Source organism: Nomascus leucogenys, chromosome 15 (assembly GCF_006542625.1).
Source record: "Nomascus leucogenys isolate Asia chromosome 15, Asia_NLE_v1, whole genome shotgun sequence".
NCBI lineage: Eukaryota > Metazoa > Chordata > Mammalia > Primates > Hylobatidae > Nomascus > Nomascus leucogenys.
The window spans coordinates 26,160,036-26,183,198 of record NC_044395.1 but is presented as its reverse complement, the minus strand read 5'-3'; the positions used below and the strand labels follow the sequence as shown (position 1 = coordinate 26,183,198).

Genomic DNA, 23,163 nt, shown 5'->3' with positions numbered 1-23,163 from the left:
AGCTCAAGTAAGCGGTGATCCCTGTACTCACCTCTCTCTTTCCTGTGTTGGGGACTGTGGTTTGTCTTGCGTCCTCCATCTTTTATCATGGATAAAAGAAGAGTTTTTGATTTTTTTTTTTCCAGTCTGTTCAGCTTTTTACTTATTGTTATGATGGAGTGATGACTTCCAAGCTCCATCCATAGGGAACTGGATATCAGAAGTCTGACTCTCTTTTTTAAAGTCTTAAACGGCCTTTTCTGAAGACTATTAGTGGAGAACATGAGATGGAGAACTTGTTAATTTCAGGAAGCACTGATGATTGAAAGAATTAAATCTCTTGGATGGAATTACTTTTGGGGTTGTCTATCCATTTCAAAGAGTTGTGCTCTCCTGTCACTAAGGATGTGTACATTCAGCGTCAGTGGAATCCATCAGAATCTTACTTGTATTGGGGCTGTTGAAACACCGTGGCTTGATTTGCCTAAAAATAATTTGGAGAGTGGTTAGATTCGGGGAGGAGGGTTGAGGATGTGGAAGAGACAAAGCTGGCTGTGACTTGGTAATTGTTGAGGCTAAGTGGAAGTCTCTACCTTTTCTTTTGTAGATTTTGAAATTTTTTATAATAAAAATAAGTAAAAACAATCTCACCTGCCACCACCTATCACCATCCTGGCTTTGCAGAAACAATGTGGTTCAGCCTAAAATCAGGGAAACAATGAGGTCTCTTTTGTGAAGCCTATACCTCTGTACAATTTTTTTTTTTCTTTTTGTGTAGCTTATCTGGGCAGATTTAGATAACATCTCTGTTATAGTACGCCTAATTTCTAAATAAGGAAATCACTGCAGTCTTTGGCTACTTGTTTATTACTTGAAATTGATTTTATGATATTTGACTGAAACAGAAACATTTATAAAAATGACATTAGGGCTAGGCATGGTGGCTCACACCTGTAACTCAGCACTTTGGGAATCCAAGGCAGAAGGATTGCTTGAGGCCAGGAGTTCCAGACCAGCCTAGGCAAAACAGCGAGACCCTGTCTCTGCAAAAGAAAAAGCAAACAAACAGACTAGCTGGGCATGTTGGTGCAGGCCTGTAGTCCTAGGTACTTGAGAAGCTGAGATGGGGGAGGGTCACTTGGGTCCAGGAGTTCAAGGTTACAGTGAGCTATGATTGCACCACTATACTCCAGCCTCACTGAGGGAGCAGGGTGAGACCTCTTAAAAAAAATTAGATTTCATTTATTCCATTTCATAGAGAATGGATCTCTCATGGGAGACTACTTTCTATCTGTTAAGTAGCCAATGCTAACTGTGTTGTTAATCCAAGTATCTCACTCAGCATGGGATGTTTAGAGTAAGTGTCTGACGTGTCATTTCTTTTCTCCTCTGTTATTCGTAGTAGGTAAGAGTGTCAAACTTTAGTTTAATTTCCGTCTAATCTGATTCATAGATGAGAAATAGTTATACATTTAAGAATACTGAGAAAAATAGGAAAATGCTGCTTACTATTTTTAGTCTCCAAATTTGAGATATCTTATTTTAACCTTTATCTTTTTGTTACCAAGGATCAATCCAGAAAGACTTATAGATGTCCAGAAAAAACTGGAATCTTTTTTAGCTCAAGATCAAGATTTAAAAGAAAGAGCTCAAAGGGTAAGTCATTTTTCAATTGGATACTTTCATCGACTGGAAAAACAGTAAAGTTTATCCTTTTCTGCTACTTCTAGGTTGCATGTTGATGCTTCAGATATTCAAGCAGTGTAATTTGCTGACAGATAAGTCTAGCTTATTTATTTATTTATTTATTTTGAGTTGGAGTCTCACTCTGTAGCCCTAGCTGGAGTGCAGTGGCACGATCTCAGCTCACTACAACCTCCGCCTCCCAGGCTCAAGTGATTCTTGTGCCTCAGCCTCCTGAGTAGCTGGGACTACAGGTGTGCGCCACTACCACACCTGGCTAATTTTTTGTATTGTAGTAGAGACAGGGTTTCTCCATGTTGCCCAGAGTGGTCTCGAACTCCTGAGCTCAGGTGATCCGCCCACCTCGGCCTCCCAAAGTGCTGAGATTACAGGCGTGAGCCACTACGCCTGGCCAGTCTAGCTTATTCTTTAAAATTTTGAAAAATATTTTTTATATATAGATTGGGAAAATCATCTTAAGTTTTGTCAAAGACATATGGAAAATCTTCTCAAACGTGATTTTTTGGATGCACAGTGGCCTGATTTCTAATACTTGATAACATTATTAAGTTTTTATTTCTTTTGTAAAATTGCTATAACTCCTGATTGTACTTTCTTGGCTGTGAGATTAATATCTTCCTACATTAGATTAAATTTCTAGAAAGCATAGAACTGTAGGCAAATTATCTTTGGAAATGAGATTTTAACTTATGTTTATGACTTAATGTTCCCCAATTACTTTTCTGGACTTAAAGATCTTGATTAGCAAAAAGATCTTCATTAGCAAATACATAAAGAAGTCAATATTTAGTTTTATTTTTCTTAATTGATATATTTCTGGTATGTAACATGTTTTGAAACAAATATACATTGTGTAATTGCTAAATGAAGCTAACTAGCATAGGTATTACCTCACATACTTGTGGTGAGAAATCTATTTTAGTTAAACCTTTTTTTTTTTTTTTAATTTTTTAGAATATTCCACAATAGATCCTTCGGTAAAAGAAGATGTGAAATTATTTTTCATTGTGCTTTCCAATCTATCTAATCTTTGAATTAACAGATATTTGAGTTCCTATCATTTTCACCTGTCCTTTACTGCCATTTATTGCATTTACAAGATCTTTGCATGTCCCATAGCATATCAGCAATGAGCCAGAGAGTCGGGATTCAGAGGTTGGATTCTATTTCAGCAGATAGATGAGGTGGGATGAAGAAAATAAAGAAGAGTTATAGAAAGGTCACCCTAAGTTGATAGGGTAGCCTGAGCAGAAAAACATTCAATAGTTACGCTTTTATGTGATGGTTTTGGAACTGTTATTCCTGGCAAAGAAGTAAGTTTTTCTGTTTGTTTGTTTGTTTGTTTTTGATTTGGAGTTTTGCTTTTATTGCCCAGGCTGGAGTGCAATGGCGTGATCTCGGCTCATTGCAACCTCCGCCTCCCGGGTTCAGGTGATTCTCCTGCCTCAGCCTCCTGAGTAGCTGGGATTACAGGCATATGCCACCATGCCCGGCTAATTTTTTGCATTTTTAGTAGAGATAGGGTTTCACCGTGTTGGCCAGGCTGGTCTCAAAACTCCTGGCCTCAAGTGATCCTCTTGCCTCGGCCTCCCAAAGTGCTGGTATTACAAGCATGAGCCACTATGCCCAGCCAGAAGTAAGTTTTACTTAAAGAAGAGATCTTAAATTTTTTGCTAACTTATTTTATATTTTAGCAAATTATCATTGGTGTGTTTAGAATAACATTAATGATGAGGCTAAAATTTAAGTGCTTACCGTGTGCCAGGTACTTAGTTATGACAAAACTGTTTTACATGTATTGTTACCTAATCTTCCTGACAAGCAGTGAGGTAGGTGGTATTGATTTGACTGTACAAATGGGTAAATGCTAGCTTGAAAATTTAAAGATGTCTAGGATGGCTGGGTGCGGTGGCTCATGCCTATAATCCCAGCACTTTGGGAGGCTGAGGTGGGTGGGTCACTTGAGGCCAGGAGTTTGAGACCAACCAGGCCAACAGGGTGAAACCCTGTCTCTACTAAAAACAACGACAAAAAAATTAGCTGGGTGTGGTGGTGCACGCCTGTAATCCCAGCTACTTGGGTGGCTGAGGCATGAGAATTACTTGAACCCTGGAAGCAGAGGTTATAGTGAGCCGAGATTGTGCCATTGCACTGCAGCCTGGCCTACAGAATGAGGCTCTGTCTCAAAAAAGAAAAAAAAAAAATTGCCTAGGGTAACATAGTTATTAAGTGGAAGACCTGAGACTGAAATCCAGGTCTAGCTTTCTTGAGACCTACTGTGTTATATCAGGAGAAATTAATTCCAAAATATGAGAGCATCAAATGGTAAGCTATACCAAGTTGGACTTCTATAAGCTCACTTTACCTGATAACCTTTTCATTAAAGGATCTTTGAACAAATTGTTAATATTCATTTTTCTTAAAAATTTTGGGCAAGCAAACATGTACATGTTTTTTTCTAGCAAACATCCTTCAAACTTGCAGTTAAAATCTAGGAGCTTTGGAAGTAGCACACACATTTAAAAATATTAGATTAATTTTGGTATGTCATGACTTACTGCATGCCTAGGAGGTCATTCAGTTATCTATCAGAAAATATGAAACATTGGAAAGATGTTGTTTCACTGGTTTGTGCATACAACAGATGAGCCTTCCAGAACACTGATTATAGAAAAGCACGTTGAAATAAATGATGTGATTTATTGGTTGTCACGCATGGTTTAGCAGAATGGCTAACTGTGTTGCCAGCAGCAGCAAGCTATCTGGTTTCATAGAAGTGATTTTCTAGGTTTTGATTATAATCTGGATAGAACAAAAGTGATAAGCAACTGAGGTGATTGCTTGTGGATGATTGTAGGGGAAAAAATTATTTTGAAACTGGTGCCATTCATTGTTTTTTATGCCTATGGAGACAGAAAATGGTTTGGAGATTAGCTGGGTAGAAAGGATTAGTGTAAAGCTAGATAAAATGTGAAGTTTAGGAAGTATGCAAACAGGAACTAAATATACTTTACAAAAGTCAACTTAAAAATAAAAAATTACCTAGATGTGTTTTGTTACCTGTTTATTTGACAAACTGTTAAAGGATCAGGACCCTGTTTATATTCTGGCTTGTGTAACTCTAGTATGAAGATGGTTTTTTTGTTTTTTTTTTCTAACAGAAACAAAATATTCCAAGTTAATGATGAATTACTTGAAATCATAAAAAGGAAAAGCTTTAGCAATAAAGTTTTTCCTGAAATGGTTTTATTAAATCTCAATATGTAAAATTTTATTTAATTGAAAAACTTATCTTTTGACACAATAATACAAAATATTATCAATAACTAGCATCTATTGTTACTATATTCCAGAAGATATGCTAGGTATCTACATGCATTCTTCCAATTTTATTCTCATAACACTCTACGTAGAAGGTAATGTATCCCTTTTTTGATAGATGAGGATACTGACATGTAGAGAAACAAGAAATTTGCTCAGTGAGTAAGAGTTTAAGCTCTGAATAGATTCCAAATCTATGTTATTCCAAAGCCTACATTTTCCCCATGGTGTACCTTATTGTAATGGAATTATACTAACTTTTAGAGTAGCCTTTTGGAAAGAAGATATTCTGGGTTAGGTTGGCTTGAAACCAAATGCAAAGTTTTTTTCTAATATTACAGTTCTAAAAGGTAGGTTTTCATGTGTGCATGGAATGGAGATATACTGAACTATTTTGTGGTTTTTCAGTGCTATTGAATTTATCCCATTGGCTAATTTTCTTATATTTTGGTCTAAACTCATTTTTAATCTCAGTTATATTGTACTTTTCAACCTCTTAATTTACAGTGTTTCATCTCCTATATACGATCTGTGTATCTGATGAAGGATAAAGAAGTATTTGATGTGAGCAAGTTACCTATACCTGAATATGCCCTGTAAGTATTCATAATATAGTTGTAATAGTGAATCCTCAAAGTTAGAGGGAATTAATTAATTAATTTAGAGATGGGGTCTTGCTATGTTGCCCAGGCTGGTCCCAAATTCTTGTGCTCAGGCAGTCCACCCACCTCAACTTCCTGAAGTGTTAGAATTACAGGTGTAAGCCACCACACCCAGCCAGAGAGAATTTGAAACCTGGTTCTCTGAGATTCTTAGTTTAAACCACTCTGCCTTATGTTAAAAGAATCTGTTTGTTAAAGATTCTCAGTGGAAAAGATGAAATCAACTTGGCAGAAAATTAGTTCAGTGTTCAGTTCTTGTTATCAGGGAGCAGTTTGTTATTTGTAAGTATAAATTCCTTAAAGTGACATTGGCCGTTTCCTGTAGTTTGATCTTAAAGGAGATGGAGAGCAACCAATAAGCATTCTTTGAAATCTTTAAGTGTCTATAGTTTTCTCGTTCTCTGAAACCCTTGCCTGGATTACCATAGACATTTTATGCTTTGGGTGTGAGTCTCTTTGCTGATTCTTCTTATGTTAGGTTGTTTTCCTCTATTACTTACTGCCTGAATATTCCTCCTGTCTTGGTGTTTCTTACAGGTACTCATAGTTACTATGGCAAGATACCCCTTTTTAGTAACTGAGGTTACTATTGTATGAAACAGAATGGCTGGTTTTGTTTTGGCTTAGTATTTGAGGGATTTTTTTGGGGGAGCAGACAGGGTCTTACTCTGTCACCCAGGCCATAGTGCAGTGGTGTGATCATGGCTCACTGCATCCTTGACCTCCCAGGCTTAGGTGATCCTCCCATCTCAGCGTCCTGAGGAGCTGGGACTACAGGTGCATGCTACCATGCCTGGCTAGTTTTTTTGTATTTTTTGTAGAGACAGGGTTTCGCCATGTTGCCCAGGCTGGTTTCAAACTCCTGGGCTCAAGTGATCCCCCCGCCTCAGCCTTCCAAAGTGCTGGCATTACAGATGTGAGCCACTGCGCCTGGCCGGGGTTTTTTTTTTTTTTTTTTTTTTTAAACCTTTTGACCTATAAAGGAGGAATGTTTATTCTTCAGTGGGCTCCTACCTGTGGGAGTGGTAAAAACATTGGCACAATCTTATAGAAGCACCTTTGAGATAATCATACTTTGAATATCAGAATGAAATTTCCTAGACTATGGTGAAATATGTGATTACAAGGCAAGGTCTGTATGTTTGGCTTGCTCTTAGGAGTTTGAGTGCCTTTACCTTTAAACTGAGTCTGACTACAACATATATCTGAGTGAGCTGCTGTCTTCTATTCTTTGTTAGATTGTATGTTTACCGTAACAGGTAATATGTCAGTTATTACATTTTTGAACCTTTTAAATTGCTTTATAGCAGTGTAGGGCTGCTGACTTTCCATTTAAGTGATAGATGGAAAGCCACGTGCCATGGATAACATGTTGTTGTTTGCTCATATGTTTATATACCACTTCCTAGTTTTATTATTTCCGAATATGATCCATGGCTTAGGTTGTTAGCTGACTTTTGGCTCCCTGTGGATTTTTATCATAGTTTTCTGATTTGACCTACCTTGGATATTAGCAGACATATTGGTCTTTAACACTGCAGGCCATATTTAGGAGACCATTTGTTGCAATAGATTCCAGTAAATTTTATCTATTGGTAGTTGATGACTTTTGCTTTTTGTGGTGCTTAGGGAAGGCAGAAAATTAACTTTGAGAACAGATTTTAGTATAGTTGAATTTGATATTTTAATTTTTTTAGATATTTAGCTGTGTTGTTTCCTTGAGGTATGTAATTTCCTTTAGAAGCCTTTGATACCTAAAGCAGTGCTATGTTTGTAAGATATGTTAAAGGTTTTAAAATTTTACTAAAGAAACATGTTTTGAATACCTAATATGTGCAGGTCATTGTACTAGATGTTAAATTGTAGGTGTGTAAAATGTACTGCTACCTTCAAGAAACTCAGTTTTGGTAGCTGAGAGAGACATAAAAATGTAAGTGCAATACATTGAGTGAAATTCTCTGGATGAATTTGTGATCCTAACCCTAACAGTGGTGATGGTGATGACATCAAGTTCTCATTAGTTGCATATATGCCAGGCACTAGTTTTAACCACATTACATCTGTCAACTAATTTATTCTTACAACAACCCTGTGAGGTAGGTACTCTTAGCATCCCGTTTTGCAAATGGGAAAGCTCCGGTATGGAAAGATTAAATCATATTCGTAAGATCTCACAGCTAGTAAGTGGCAGCCAGATTTTGAACCCCAGCAGTCTTATTTCTGAATCCGTGCTTGTCAGCATTACATCTCTCAGTTTCTTTGAACCATGTCAGATAGGAAAAGAGCAGTGGGTCCATGTTATGATGTTACTGTTTATTCAGAGCAATCCTTGATAAAATCTAAAATTTTATTTTCTGTCGATCAGTGAGAACTTAATGAAGCTATTAGCTTTGATCCAAGCTGGGAAAGACATGATAATAAATTGAATATTGATCATTGATGGAGAAAACAATATTTTTTAATTTCTTTTTTTGGTGTTTGGTTTATAAAATCCATTTTTATAGCAATGATTGTGCCATATTCTCTTTCAGGAAGGCAGATGGGGACCACATTCCAGTTCTTTCTCTGTAGAGAACTGTTTTGTCCTTTCATGGTCATGTCTTCTCTGGTTTATTTAGCACTTAACATTTTATGAGGTACTCTCATGTAGTTAGTTAATTGGATCCTTACAGCAACTGTGAGTTAGGCCTAGCAGATACTGTTATCCCCATGTTATAAGGAAGCTGAAGCTGAGAGAGTTGAATTGGAAATTGGCAGGTCCAGTACTTGAACTGTTATCTTGTTTCTGGTCCAGTGCTCTTTATCTTATTCCATGTTACCCTCTTAAAGAAAAAACAGTATCTAAAATGTTTTCTGACAGGTGTTGAGTGTATTTTGCCTTACTTTTTGGATCAACTAACCTGTTAGTATTGAGTTGTATCTCACAGGAACATTTTCTTTAAAAAAGCTCTAGGAATCTCTGCTCTTGAGAAACTCTTCTATGACACCTATAAACATATCATCAGTGTTGAGATGACTGTTTTCACATTTTCCCATATTTAAGGTCTCTTGGTCTTGCTGTGGCACCACGCATAAGATTTCTTCAGAAAATGCAGAAACAACCCACCAAAGAATTGGTAATGAGCCAAGCCGATAAAGTAATTGAGCCAAGGGCTCCCTCCCTCACCAATGACGAAGTGGAAGAATTTAGAGCCTACTTCAATGAGAAAATGTCCATCCTTCAAAAAGGTGGAAAAAGACTCAAAGGGACAGAGCACAGACAGGATAATGATACTGGTGACGAAGAACAGGAAGAAGAGGAAGACGATGAAGAAGAAATGGAAGAGAAACTGGCAAAAGCAAAAGGATCTCAAGCTCCATCTCTTCCTAACACCAGTGAGGCACAGAAGATCAAGGAAGTTCCTACACAGTTCCTGGACAGAGATGAGGAGGAAGAAGACGCTGATTTCTTGAAGGTGAAGCGGCACAATGTGTTTGGATTGGACCTTAAAGAGGAGAAAACATTACAGGTAAGTTTACTCCCAGTGGAGGGTCTTCTATTACATTGTCTTACTATGTGCTTATTGTTGCCTTTTGGGGACTGAGGGAAAGTGAAAACCAAGAGAAACTTAGACTGGGTTTCTTTGCAATGAACTCTTCCTCCTTTCCCCCATACTTAAACGCAGAATAAGTGCCAATGAATTTTCATATTTTTCATAACTTTGGGAGCTCTAAGAGGTTAACAACTTTAATCTTATTTACTGGTTTTCTGATGCTGTTTTAAAAGTTGCCAAAGTCCTGATTATGTCTCAAAGGAAGGCAATGAAGTTTCTTGGTTTATGGCATGAGGATCCTTCGTTAAAATTCTTAAGATACTGCTTTCTGATTGATTAAATTATAAGGAACAGTTGTAATTATTTAAATATAAGTTTTACTCTTAATGCGACATTTGTTTATGGGAACCAAGCCAGTATCTTAAATATAAATTGAACAGTTCTTTTTTAAAGATTACTTATGAATGTTTATGAAAAGTTTTCATGTAAATCCTTTGTTTCTCTGTAGCCATCTTCTAGGAGGAATAAAAGAAATAATCCATTTAGATAAAGCACTTGTTTTCTAGGATGCTTTTGTAGGTGCACAGTAAATGTGTTTCCCCATCTCCCTTATTCCCCTTCCTACTTTCTATGCTTTTATTCTTGATCATCTTTTTAAAAGGGAATTGAATAAAAAATGAAGCTTGATTCTTACTCTTTATACAATGTTGAATAAAATTTCAAGACTCACAGTAGGAAATACATAATAGATTTTGACTGTGAAACTTAGAAGAGTTTTTCTTTAAGTAACTAAAAATTAAAAAAAAAACCTAGAAAGTGTACTTATTGAACACTTAATATGTGTTATGTGTTAGTCATTTTCTGAACATTATTTCATTTAGTGCTTGAAATAAAGGTCATTACTACTATCTCGTTATACAGGTGACGGAAAAAAAATAACTGTGGCACAGAAGCAATATAGTACTGTAGTGAGGCACTCAAGTAGTAAATGGCAAAGCTGGAATTTGAACATAGGTATTTTGACTTTAATATTTATGCTCTTGTCCAATAATCCTATACTGTCTCATCCTGCTTCAAATTAGATCATTTTAAGTCTGTAGTTAAGACTCATTTTATCAGCGAAGTAAATACAAGAAGTTAGATTTTCATTTTAAATAATTTAGCCACTGTATTAACTATTATGTATATCACTTTCTAAGAATCATGAACATAACCAAAGCATCAAATTAAGATGAGAAGGAATGATATAGTTTTATAATACCATGAATTGTTCACGTAAGTAGGACATGTGTCTAAGTACTAATAGCTCATCTGGCATTTGAAAAATATATATAGCAAAACAACTTTTTAAACTTTTAAAAAAGTTTTACTGTATGTCAGTTATATAAATCAACCTAACTCTTTAATGTATACAATTTGAGTTTTGGCAAATGTATGGTGTTGTGTAATTACCACAATTAAGAATAGAACAGCATCATCACCCCAAAACATTTCTTATTCCCTTTGCAATTACTTTACCCTTCACTCAACCTCTGCAACCACTGATCTGATTTCTACCCCTGTAGTGTTGCATTTTTCAGAATGATATATAAATAGGATAATACAGTATTTAGCCTTTTGTGTCTATCTTCTTTCATTTAACTTAATGTTATTGCATGCATCAGTAGTTTGTTCCTTTTAATTGCTGAGTATTTCATTGTATGGACGTAGGTTTTCTTAAGCTTTAAATTGGCATTGGTTGTTTCCATTTTTTGGTGATTATGATAAAAGTCATTATAAACATATACATTTTTATGTAGATAATTTTCTCATTTCTCAGGGAAACGAGTGGGGTTATCTTCTAGGAACAGGGTTACTGGGAACATATGTTAAGTGTATATTTAACTTTGAGAAACTCCCCAGTTTTACAAATCAGCTATTCCAATTTATGTTCTTGCCAGCAGTGTATAGGAGTTCGAGTTGCATCCCATTGTGTCAGCACATGGTATTGTCAGTCTTTTAATTTTAGCCATTCTAGTAGGCCTGTAGTGATACCTTACTGCAGTTTTAATTTGCATTTCCCTAATGACTGAACATCTCTGCATGTGCTTATTTGCCATTCATATATCTTCTTTGGTGAAATGTCTTCAAGTCTTTTGTCTCTCTTTTGAAATTGTGTTGCCTTAGTAAGTTCTAAGAGTTCTTTATATTCTGAATACATAACCTTAATCAGATATATTTTGCTAATACTTTCTCCCAATCTATGGCTTGTTTTTATTTTGAGTGTCTGTCAAAGAGCAGGTATCTTAAATTTTGAAGTCTGATTTATCACATTTTAGGTAATTTATATATGTGTCATATCTGATAAATCTGTGATTGACCCAAAGTCACAGATTTTCTCCTATGTTTTCGTCTAGGGGTTTTATAGTTTTAGCACTTATAATTTGGGCTAGGATCCTCTTCACCTTAATTTTTGTATATAATGCTAAGTAAGGGTCAAGGTACACTTTTTTTTGCATATGGGTATCCAGTTGATCCAGTATCATTTGTTTGGAAAAAACTATGCTTTTTCCATTGAATTACCTTGACTCTTTGAAAGTCAATTGACTTTCAAAGGTATGTCTGTTGTTTCACCAATAACACCAATCTTGATTAGTGTAGTTTTATACTAAGTCTTAAATCAGATCTGTGAGTCTGTCAACTGATAGATATTTTCTTAAAATTGCTTTGGTTATTTTTGGACCATGGCATTTTCATGTAAGTTTTTGAATCAGCTAGCCTATACTTTATATAAAAAGCTTGCTGATGACGTCATTGAGGTTGCACTGAATCTGTAAATCTAATGGGAGAGAATTGACATCATAACAATACCTTTTTATTTAGGCCTTCTTTAGTGACTTTTTAGCATTGCTTTATAACTTTAAGCACATGTAATGTGCACATATTTTGTTAGAGTCATCTCTTACTATTTGATATTTTTTAATGCTATCATAAATGGTATTTTTAAAATTTCAATTTCCAATTATTTGTTGCCAGTATATAGAAATAGTTTGTTTTTGTAAACTGATCATTCTAAACTGACCTATTAGTTCTTGTGGCTTTTTGGGAGTTTCTTGGGATTTTCTTCTGTAGCTGATTATGAGGTTTGTGAATAAAGATGGTTTCATTTCTTCCTTTATCATCTGTGGGCCTTATATTTCTTTTTTCTTTCTTTTTCTTTTGCTTGATTATACCGAGTAGGATCTGTAGAATAGAAGTGGTAAGAGTAGGTATTGCTGTGTTGTTTCTGATCTTACTGAGGGGGAAGCATTCAGTCTTACCATTACATCTGATGTTAGCTGTAGGTTTTTTTTGTAAATGCCTATGAGTTTGAGAAGCTTCCATCTATTCCTAGCTGGCTTAGTGTTTTTATGATAAAATGAATTGTGACTTTTGTCAGATGCTTTTTCTGTAAACATTAAGGTGATGACGTGGTGGTTTTTAGCCTGTTGATTATGGTATATTGATTTCCCCCTGCCACATGTTGAATCAAATTTAAGTTCCTTTGAAAAACTCCATTTAAGCAAGATTTCTTTATATTATAGGATTCTATTTGCTAATATTTTTGTTAAGGATCTTTCTATTGTTGTGAGGGATATTGGTTTGCAGTTTGCTTTTTTTTGTGATGACTTGACTGGGAATATGACACATTTTGGAAGCTTTTTATATGTTTTGCCAGCGTAGAGGTCATGTTGATCGTTGTCCTACTAGCGTCTGTATTGTTTGAATCTCTTTTTGATTCCAATATGAATATTAATAATTTATATCAATCTTAACAGTTACTTAGAAAGTTATGATTTCTTTCTTAATTTGTGTATATATTGCTTATACGTATTTTTCCCTGTTATGATATTAGTCTCTTTCCTGTTGATTCGTAAGATGTCCTCAAACAGTAAAGTTATTGTCTCTGGCTTTTAACTTTGCTTTGTGTCCCTTGTCACACAGTTGTTCATTTCCCTGCCTTCTCTACTTTGTTCCAAATTCCTTGAAATATTGTCTTTTTTTTACTTAAGTAAAAATACTCAGAATTTTATTGCCATATGAATAAATTCAGAATTGTATTCTCACTTTAAACAGGAGGGTTCTTGATTTTATTTTCTATTTTAGAAATCAATTAAGAGCTAATTTAAAAAAATCAGTTACACCCACGATCAAAACAGTAAAAATTCACATTCTGGTTTTTTTAAAATGTTAACTACTAAGGTACAATCTCCTTACCTAACATCAGTGTCTAAGTTTTCTTGTTAGGACCGTTTTATACTTTCAAGTATAGATTCACATTCACTTAGGAATGACTAAGTCTTTTTAGTCATTCCTAGAAAGGACACATAGAAAATATATGTGAAGAGATCATCAACTATTTCATCCTTCAACTTTAGCGTTCCTATTTGAACAACTACATTTTCATTTTATGCTGTGACAAGGGCATGGTTAAAGATGAGTGAAAACATGACCCTTATGGGTATATTTTAATAAATGCAAATTTCATTAAGTTGGGGGAGAAAAGTCCTAAAAAAATGAAAAAAGAAAAGAAAACCAGAAAGCACACACAGTATACAAGCCCATTTGAAAATTATTTTTAAATTCAACTGACATGAAATTACTTTGGCAAATTGCTGTAAAAATTTAAATGCTCATTCTAAGAAAACAACAACAACAAGCCCTTTTCCTAACTTAGGTTCCTTTCCTCTCAGTCCTGTTCAGACTTAGTGTTTCTCACATCCAGGGCACCAGAGATGATGTTCTTCCAAGGTTGAGTGCTCTGTTCTCGAGGGGCAGGGCAGGGGACTCTGCAAGAGTGGTTTCGAGAAAAATTTCCTGTAAAATACCCTTATACCCAGATTATAAAATGCTTACTTTTGGTGGAAAATCTCTAGTAAAACACATAAAATTACAAATAAAAATAAAAATAACCTGTAATTTCACCACCTAGAGATAACAACTGTCTTTGTTTAAGTGTACATATACACTTTTGTTCTTTTTTTTTTTTTTTTTTAAGAAATAGGGTCTCGCTCTGTCACACAGGCTGGAAGGCAGTGGCATGATCGTGGCTCACTGTACCCCCAAACTCCCAGGCCCAAGCGATTCTTCTGCCCTAGCCTCCTGAGTAGCTAGGACTACAGGTGTATGCTACCATGCCTGGGTAATTTTTAAAAATTTTTTTGTAGAGGTGGGATCTTTCTGTGTTCCCCAGGATGGTCTCGAACTCTTGGCCTCAAGTGATCCTCTTGCCTTGGCCTACCAAAGTGCTGAGATGACAGGCAGTAAGCCACTGTGCCCTGCTCATATACCCATTTTTAAATAAATGAGATGCTCCTAGGTATATATATTTCCCCATGTCATTAAAGTGTCTTCGCAGATATTTTTAATGGTTGCCTAATATGCCATTAACCTTTATTTAACCATTCCCCTGCTGTTGGGTACTTAGGTTAATATCCTTTTTTTGAATCTCTGTTCAAAGAGTTCTACTAATTGGCAGGTTTCTTCTCTCCTTCACTTTCACTACTCTCACCAGCATAACATGGAACTGATACTACAGTTCAACAATGCAAGACAGGAATCTTCTCCTTATCTCATGTAAACACTTACTTTACAATAATTGTTTCAAAAATTTTACCCGCAAATGATTACCAAGCTTACACATATTAGGGCATAAGATGACCTAGGTCTCTTTGGGTTACCGACAGGGTTCTAAGAGGGCCCCAGTGACACAACATAATACCTCCTGATGCCGCTTTTGTTGAAGGAGGGTCACAAATTCCTCCAGACCATATTCACATCTGCTCATCTCCATCCAGAGAGGTTTTACCACATCACAGCTTGCTCCTGGCCTGATAAACTATCAGTCTCTGAGGAGTGATTGAATAACCTACGTTTCAGTAACTACCATAAAATATGATTCTGCATCCACTCAGTGGCATCGTCTCACAAGTGCCTTTGATGCAGGGAGCAATAATCAGCCTCTGCTGTGACAGTGCAGCTCGACTGAGCAAATATCCTTTTCTCAGAGTGAAAAAAACGAAACAAGGAAGAACAAAAGAAATTGTTGCAGGCCTTTTTTTCCCTTCATTATACATATAATGCCTAACTGGATTTTCTACTTTGTACTTAAGAATAGCTCACTTGTTAATACTATACATCAGGCCAGGCATAGTGGCCCACACCTGTAATCCTCCCGAGGTGGGAGGACCACTTGAGCCCAGGAGTCCAGGGCTACAGCAAGCTACTATTGAGTCACAACAGTCCAGCCTGAGCAACAGAGAGAGACCCTGTCTCTAAAACAAACAACACAATGCACATCATTAATGTACACCAGAGAGGAAATTTGGTCTGCAAATTCGTTAATGATATCTCTTGTGACCATTAGAATACCTTCCCAACTACTAGTAAGCTGATGAATTATTTTGAACATCTGGAAAAATTCTTCTAAAGTTTGTTTCTTTCTGTTGTCAATCACAGTTTTGTCTGATCATGGATTTTAAGATCTGGATTCTGGATCCATCAGTTCTAATGGATCAATTCAAGTGGGCATGAAGTTCCACTTCGGCAATTCAGAGTAAAAATTTGTCTTCCATGGCTGATACTCTTCTGCCTCCATTATAATTTTATCAGGAAAACAATAGTCCTTCTCACTCTTATTCTTGGTATGAACAATAGGATGTATTTCAGTCAGTAAATTCTGTGGTCCTGAATTTCCTTCAGATTGCTTTACTTCTAAACATTTTGATAAGATTAGCTGTATGTGTAGCTCTGGGTTCAGCTTCACCTCTTAGAGATTTCTCAACCACGAGGACCTAGACAGGTTTTCCCTTATTACTGAAAGGCTCGTAGAAAAGTGACAACTCATGCTCCCCTAACACACGTCTCAGTGGTAGGGAGCTGTCTTCCTGGGAAAACATAATCCAGGGCAATCAAACAAAAGGAAAATATTGTCTTACTGATCAGTGTGTGTTCAGGGCCTGATACAATGACTAGTGCACATTTCACAAATATTTTGTAAATGAGGGAGTGAATTAACTGAATTTCTTATTCCTTCACTTTGGTTTTGTTTGCTGTGACTTATATAGAGCTCATAGGTAGGGTTTATTTTTGGAAAACCTGTATTTTGTGAAGTTCACCTCATTGACTTACAATGGTTCAAAAGCTATTGTTGAACTTTTATAAATGTGAGCATAAAAAACTTACTTGACTCTAAATGATATACTTATGTAGGCCGAGCTTTATAATTTAATTTAGATAGTAAGTGGTAGTATCTAATTATAGTGTTGTAAAATTCTGTTTACTAAGACTACATTTGCATTATACTGTAAGAAGTTCTATCTTTAAAGTACACATGTACCTGCATTTTTTTTTTTTTTTACTGTAATAAATTTAAAGTATTATGTCGTGTCTGTTGAATATGAGGAGCATTTTGGGGCAGTTGATAGGATTTTTGATGCTAAACAAGGAATGTTTTACTGTTTCTTCCTGTACATTCCCTAGTACTGCGCACAAACAGTAGAGTTGAATGAAGTTCGTGGTTCTCCAGTTGAAATAGAAAGGCTGATTGCCTTTTCTTTTTTTTTTTTTTTTTTTTTTGAGGTGGAGTCTTGCTGTGTCACCCAGGCTGGAGTGCAGTGGCCGATCTTGGCTCACTGCAACCTCCACCTCCCAGGCTCAAGTGATTCTCCTGCCTGAGCCTCCCGAGTAGCTGAGATTACAGGCACGTGCCACCACACCCAGCTAATTTTTGTATTTTTAGTGGAGACGGGGTTTCACCACGTTGGCCAGGCTGGTGTCAAACTCCTGACCTCAGGTCATCCACCTGCCTCAGCCTCTCAAAGTGCTAGGATTACAGGTGTGAGCCACCGTGCCCAGCCCTTTTTTGAACTACCTCACCTAGTCTTAACTTCACCTGTTACCTACTTTTGAATTTTAAAAATTAATACTTATTTTCACTCATATTACTATCTTTTGATTCTTCTCCATGTTTTAAAGCAATTGGTTTTGAATGTGACCCTGCAACCATGATCTCAATAGGGTTTCCTTTTTTTTTTTTTTTTTGAGACAGAGTCTCTCTCTGTCACCCAGATTGGAGTGCAGTGGTGTCATCATGGCTCGCTGCAGCCTCGACCTTGTGGGCTGAAGTGATCCTGAATTGCTGGACTCAAACCATCCTCCTGCCTCAACCTCCCAAAGTTCTGGGATTATAGGTATAAGTCACTGCACCCATCCTGGCTTTCCATTTTATCTTTTACTTTTGCATTTTATATTTTAGTGTTGTATGCATCCATCAGTCACTGGAGGCTACTTTTTTCCTTTATTACCTATTTTTAAGGATAGACCAGATATAGAAAAATCAAATCGTACATAAAATGGGAATAATATTATCATTTGCACATATAAATGAGTATATTCCCTGTGGGAAGACCGAGCACTTTTCCAGACACTGCTGACTTTGTTGAAATTTTTGTTTCTCATGTTTTAGTATTGTCTTTGTAGACACCATACCAGACACAGAAGTGAACTGGCTTTGTTACTTATAACTTATCTTCTTTATCTTGATTATCTTTTTTTTCCTTTCTTGTCTCTCTGGAAAAAGGAGATTTGTACAAGAACCAAATTGAAACTTGGAGCCAGTAGGAACCCATTGGATTGTAGATTGTACGGAATATGTCTAATAATCATATCATTATAATTAAGACCATAATTATTTGGCATTTTACCATATACTGAACACTTTCTGCATAAGTTCTCATTTTTCCTCATGACAAGAAAGGTAGCTATTAAAATTTTGGAGGAGGAAAGGAAGGCTTTTAAGTGACTTGTCCAAGGTCACAGTGGTGAAGTTAGCAGTTAAACCTGTTTGTGATGCTAAGTCACATTTTCTTTCTCTGGTGTCATGCCTACCATTATTTGTGTGTAGTTCACTTTCTGTAATTGGGTGATGTCAGTGTAATTGACAGTATTGTAAATAATTTTGGGCTACTCATTGTGTGCACATGCTTGGAGTATAAAATGAATGTTTGCCTTTAGACTTTGGCGTAAATGGAGACGAGAGGTACTGAGTGCCAGGTGCAAGCAAGGCCTTCTGGAATGCTGCCTTGTCACAATCCTTTTCTGTTTGACAAGATCAATGCAGTGAAGGACAACAAGATTTTCTTAGCAGTGGAGAGGTGCCACAAGTGATGAAGCAGTAAGACATGTGCAGGAGAGAGTGCAAGTGTAGTGATCAGGCACAAAGGCAGTAAGAGATGGCTGGTTGACCTCCCACCATAGGGAAGAACCTTGTTTTGGCTAATTGTCTTGTTAGGTGTTAGAAAGTTGACCTCCAGGGAGGCAGTGTTAGAGAAGAGCATGAACATACAATTAAAATGATTAAATTAAAATTTATTTTTGGAACACTTCCTTCAATGTGAGAATGAAATCTCTAAGCATATGCTTTCTTTTCTTTTTCAATTTAAACCTTTTTAGAAATGAAACTGGGTAGATGCCATTTTAGCTCAACAAATGTCCTTTTAAAGCTTTCTTACCAGTAAACATAGGTCAGTTTTAATTAAGATTTGAATGATACCCATAGATTATTCATTGTACCTTAGAGTTGATTCCAGATCCTGTTTACATTGATTTAGTCCTACTTTTTTTTTTTAGTAGCTTTTTCTTTTTTTAGTACTGTAAGAACTCACTGTTGGTGTTAAAACACAGATTAGCTAACTTTGAAGCTTGTAAGTATACTCTTATAAAAAGATTCCAAGTTCCAAATCAAGATTCTCCTATGTGGGAGCTAGGATTTTTCTGCCTCTTGTCTCTTCACTTTTTCTCTTTCTCTCTTTTTCCCATTTTTCTTTTTTTTCTCCTTTCAGCAGCAGCAATTACCTCATGGATGCCAGGGACTGTGTTAGGTACTTAGTGACTTTTAGGAGCTTCGACTGTGTATTTGTAAAATAAGTACTGGAAAATGATTAACATCTATCAATTTTTTTTATAACTTACCATGCACTTTGACTATCATATCTCACTTATTTAAATTCTTACCACAGCTTTGTGTAGTGTTGTTGTCATTTTACAAGTTCAGACACAGGCTTTGACAGGTTCACTTACTTCCTTGCCTATGTTGCATAGTTAGTGAAGTGCTAGCACTGGAGTCTGTACTTAGGCCCCTCTGACTTGCCTCGGTATGATTGTGCTTGCTTTGATTCCCGTCTTTTCTACATTTAGTGGTGGCTTTTAGTGTTCCATTTTCACTTCCCACTTGCACTGCCATTCTGCCCCCAGATTCTTATTACCTCATTCTTGGCTCAGGGGGGATAAGCTTCATAATTGGTTCTCAATGTTCTTCTGAGTCATCTTCCTGTGAACCTCGGTCAAATTCGTATTTTTTTCAAGTGGTTTACCTTCCGTGCTACCCTTTAGTTCACCGTTGCAGTTGGGTTTTGTAAGCTAGCCCCTACCTTACTGTCCTGTGAGACCATTCTTCCCAGTTTCCACTTAAACAGTGAAGGATTCCTTCCTGGATTATTTTCTTCCCACTCCAGCATTTCACATCTTTCAAGATTCAGTGCTTATCTTGTCTCTTCTTTGAAGCCATCCTTTACTTCTTCAACCCACTGACCTCTGGATTCCAATGGTCTATTTTGCTAGTATTTTTTTCTTTTTCTTGACGTTTCATCATGTAGCCACATGACTCTTAATTTCTATCTCTTCCATACCTGGTGATTTGTGTTCAGGGGCCTTATATAATGTTCAGTTGACTTAAACAGAAGGAAGAACTCTAAAGTCAAGACTACCGTACCCCGAATTTTTGCTACCATGAAGTGAAACAATGGTAGGATGATCTCAAATGTTGCCAGCTGAAATAGTTTGGTATATATGCTAATTTGTCTTATAGGTGTCTTTTCTTTTTTTTTTTTTTGCATCCTGTGTTTAATTCTTTTTTTGTAATCTAAGCTTTGTTCCAATTCAAAAGGAGTTGTTATTGTGTAACATGAAGCTTAGATGCATATATTGAGTTGCTTTATATGTTGCTTTATATATTTTTTTTCCTGTTTGAGTTTGGTATGCAGATGACTTCCTGAGGATGTAAATTTTCAGTGGAAAGCTTAAAGCTGGTTTTGGCTTGATGTTTATTCTGTAACATGCTGGATCATATCAAATATTGCCTTGTTTTCCTTTATCTCCTTTTATACAATATTCAATATTAATAGCATCTGCTGACTACTGAATTTTTTAATCTACTTTTGTGGTTGAAGTTTAAACAGCTACTTTTACAGGCCGTATTTATCTTTATTTTAAGGTGGTTATACAGGTAATGAAAGAAATGTGAAATAGGACAGGCTATTCTTGAAGGTCATGTGAATTGCCCTTGAACTTGTTATATGATTAGAAAGGAGTTTTGAAATTCATAAACAAGTGCTTGTTTATATGGCTCTAACAAATATAATTGTACAAAAAAAAAAAAAATTAGCCGGGCGTGGTGGCGGGCGCCTGTAGTCCCAGCTACTCGGAGAGGCTGAGGCAGGAGAATGGCGTGGACCCGGGAGGCGGAGCTTGCAGTGAGCCGAGATTGCGCCACTGCACTCCAGCCTGGGCGACAGAGCGAGACTCCGTCTCAAGAAAAAAAAAACAAAAAACAAAAAACAAAAAACAAATATAATTGTACAACACTGCTAATATGGCAGATTAGTTTCCAGAAATGCTGTTCATAAGACCACTTTTTAAATCTATAAGCAGTGTGTGTATCTGTACCTGAACTTGTTAATGGGAGGACTGTCTTTGTGATGGCACTGGATTCAACTTTCACATTTCCTTTCAACACTTAAATTGTCCAAGCAAATTTTTGTTTTGACTTCGTTCTTTTCAATACATATTTTGAAACACAGCTTCAAGTCCGAGGCAACATCTGAGGCTAGTGCCATCTGTTGGTGACAGTTAGAATTAAATCACTTTTGCTTTGATGCGAAGCTTTGTTCTTTACCATGAAAGTGTACATTTTAGGTGAAATGCCGGCTTATTAAGTGAAGGCTTCATGAAGTTTTTATTCAGCAAATATTTGAATACCTGCTGTGTGCTAGGCATTGAGAGCTGTTAGCAAAACCAGCAGTATTCCCTGCGCATTAATGGGTGGGATGGACAAAAAAATGAGTATGTGTGCTATGGTGGGGGCAAGATGAAGCAGTATAAAGGGGATATAGAGTTCAGGGAAGGTGGGTGGCATGCTGCAATTTCAAATAGAATGGTCAGAGGTGGTCACCATGGAGGGTGTATAAGGCACTCTGCTATTGTTGCTGGATCAAGAACTTTAGAGGTTTTAAGCATTGAAAATAGTACTGTTTCTCCTCCCCCATAGGTAATTTGAAATGAAAACAGTATGAAACTTGAAAACAGTAAGAAAGTCCTGAAGTTATTTTCTCCATGATGGCTACTTCACTGCTTTTGTTGAAATAAATTATTTCAAGCAATTAAAAAAGTATTCCAGCTTTACTGGTTCTCTGAGCATATGTGTAAGCCGCCAGTTGGTTTATTGAACACTGAGAGCTAGGTAGTCTAGGGGGAATGTGAAGATAATTCAGACCTTCTTTGAACCTCACGCTAGCAGGTTGATTGGTTAGAGCAGTGGCACTTGAGTAAATTAAGTGGGAACAGGGATGTCTGTATATTAAGAAATGCCCATTGGTTAGTGAAAGTGAAGTATAAGTATAAACTTATTTATAAAATAAGTATAAGATTAGCATACAGATTTCATGATGATTTATATCTTAAGTCTTTAGGGCAGTGTTTCTCAAGCCGTCTTTGCTGAAGGGTTAATGTTGTAATTTTGAAGCAATCAGAAACCGATGACTTTGTAAAATATATTAAAGTTAAAATATGAGAAAAATGAACCCCTCTTTGCTTCCCTAGTTCTTCTTCTTCTTTTTTTTTTTTTTTTTTTTTTACCTTTTTGCTTCTTCCTTTGTCTCACTCTAGGTTGGATTATTTTATCTTTTAATAATAAAACCTCATTCTGTATTCTTCTGTTTGTTTCTTCTGTTTATATGGCCATAAAATTATACAGCGTTGTGGGGTGTTTGTGCATGTGTCAGTGTGTGTATTCGTAACATAGTGAATGTTTAATGGAAATACACTGTTTGTCACTGAATACATTTTGCAGTTTATCACCCTTTCTGTGTCTCTTAGGTTATCATGGATGGGCGGGATTTGGCCCTATAAGTGATACCACCAAAGCTGAAATGTGAGAGTCGCTTGATTCTTTTTGGTATTGGGCTCTGTTACGGTTTGAATGCATCTCCTCCAAAATTTGAATGTTGTCAGTGGAATAGTATTAAGATGTTGGGGCCTTAAGAGGTGATTAGGTCATGAGGGCTCCTTCCTCCATAATGGGATCAAGGCCCTTATAAAAAGGCTTCTTGTAGTATTCTTCCAGCTTGCTCTTCTGCCATGTGAGGACACAGTTTTTCCCTCTTGCCCTCTGCCTTCTGCCATGTGAGGATGCAGCAAGAAGGCTCATACCAGATGTCAAATGCTGGTGCTGGTCTTGGAGTTCCCAGCCTCCAGAACTTTGAAAAATTTCTCTTCTTTATAAATTACACTGTTCCAGGTATTTTGTTATAGCAGCACAAAGCAGACTAAGACAAGTTCTCTAGTTGAATTGTCCACCCTCTACCCCTAAAGGGAAGGAAGATTAAGAAGAAGAATTAATATATAGGCTTCTGTAGACACATTGTCTATATAATGAAGTGTGTAGTAAGATGAATGTCTTTGAATCAGGTAGCACTTCTTGCTTTTTTTCAGCATTCTCTGCAGCATCTTTCACATGTTAGGCACTTAATGCTTGTTTGTAGCATGGAGTCCATTTCTTCAAATGAGCCTCTTCCAAGGCATTCATTGACAGCACTTTCATCCCTAGTATCAAAATAATAAAATGTAGTTCTTCCTCAACACATTATGATCAGAAACATCTATGATTTTTG

At 36.5% G+C, this 23,163-nt stretch overlaps 1 protein-coding gene across 1 annotated transcript in view; it reads left to right on the top strand.

Annotated features, from left to right (window-relative positions):
* Positions 1–23,163, top strand: part of DDX10 (DEAD-box helicase 10) — a 277,384-nt gene that overhangs the window by 48,819 nt on the left and 205,402 nt on the right. Inside the window, exons 11-13 of the mRNA XM_012496007.2 lie at positions 1,548–1,635; positions 5,512–5,600; positions 8,710–9,175. Of these exons, the coding sequence (XP_012351461.1) occupies positions 1,548–1,635; positions 5,512–5,600; positions 8,710–9,175 (643 nt within the window). The remainder of the gene's footprint in view (positions 1–1,547; positions 1,636–5,511; positions 5,601–8,709; positions 9,176–23,163) is intronic.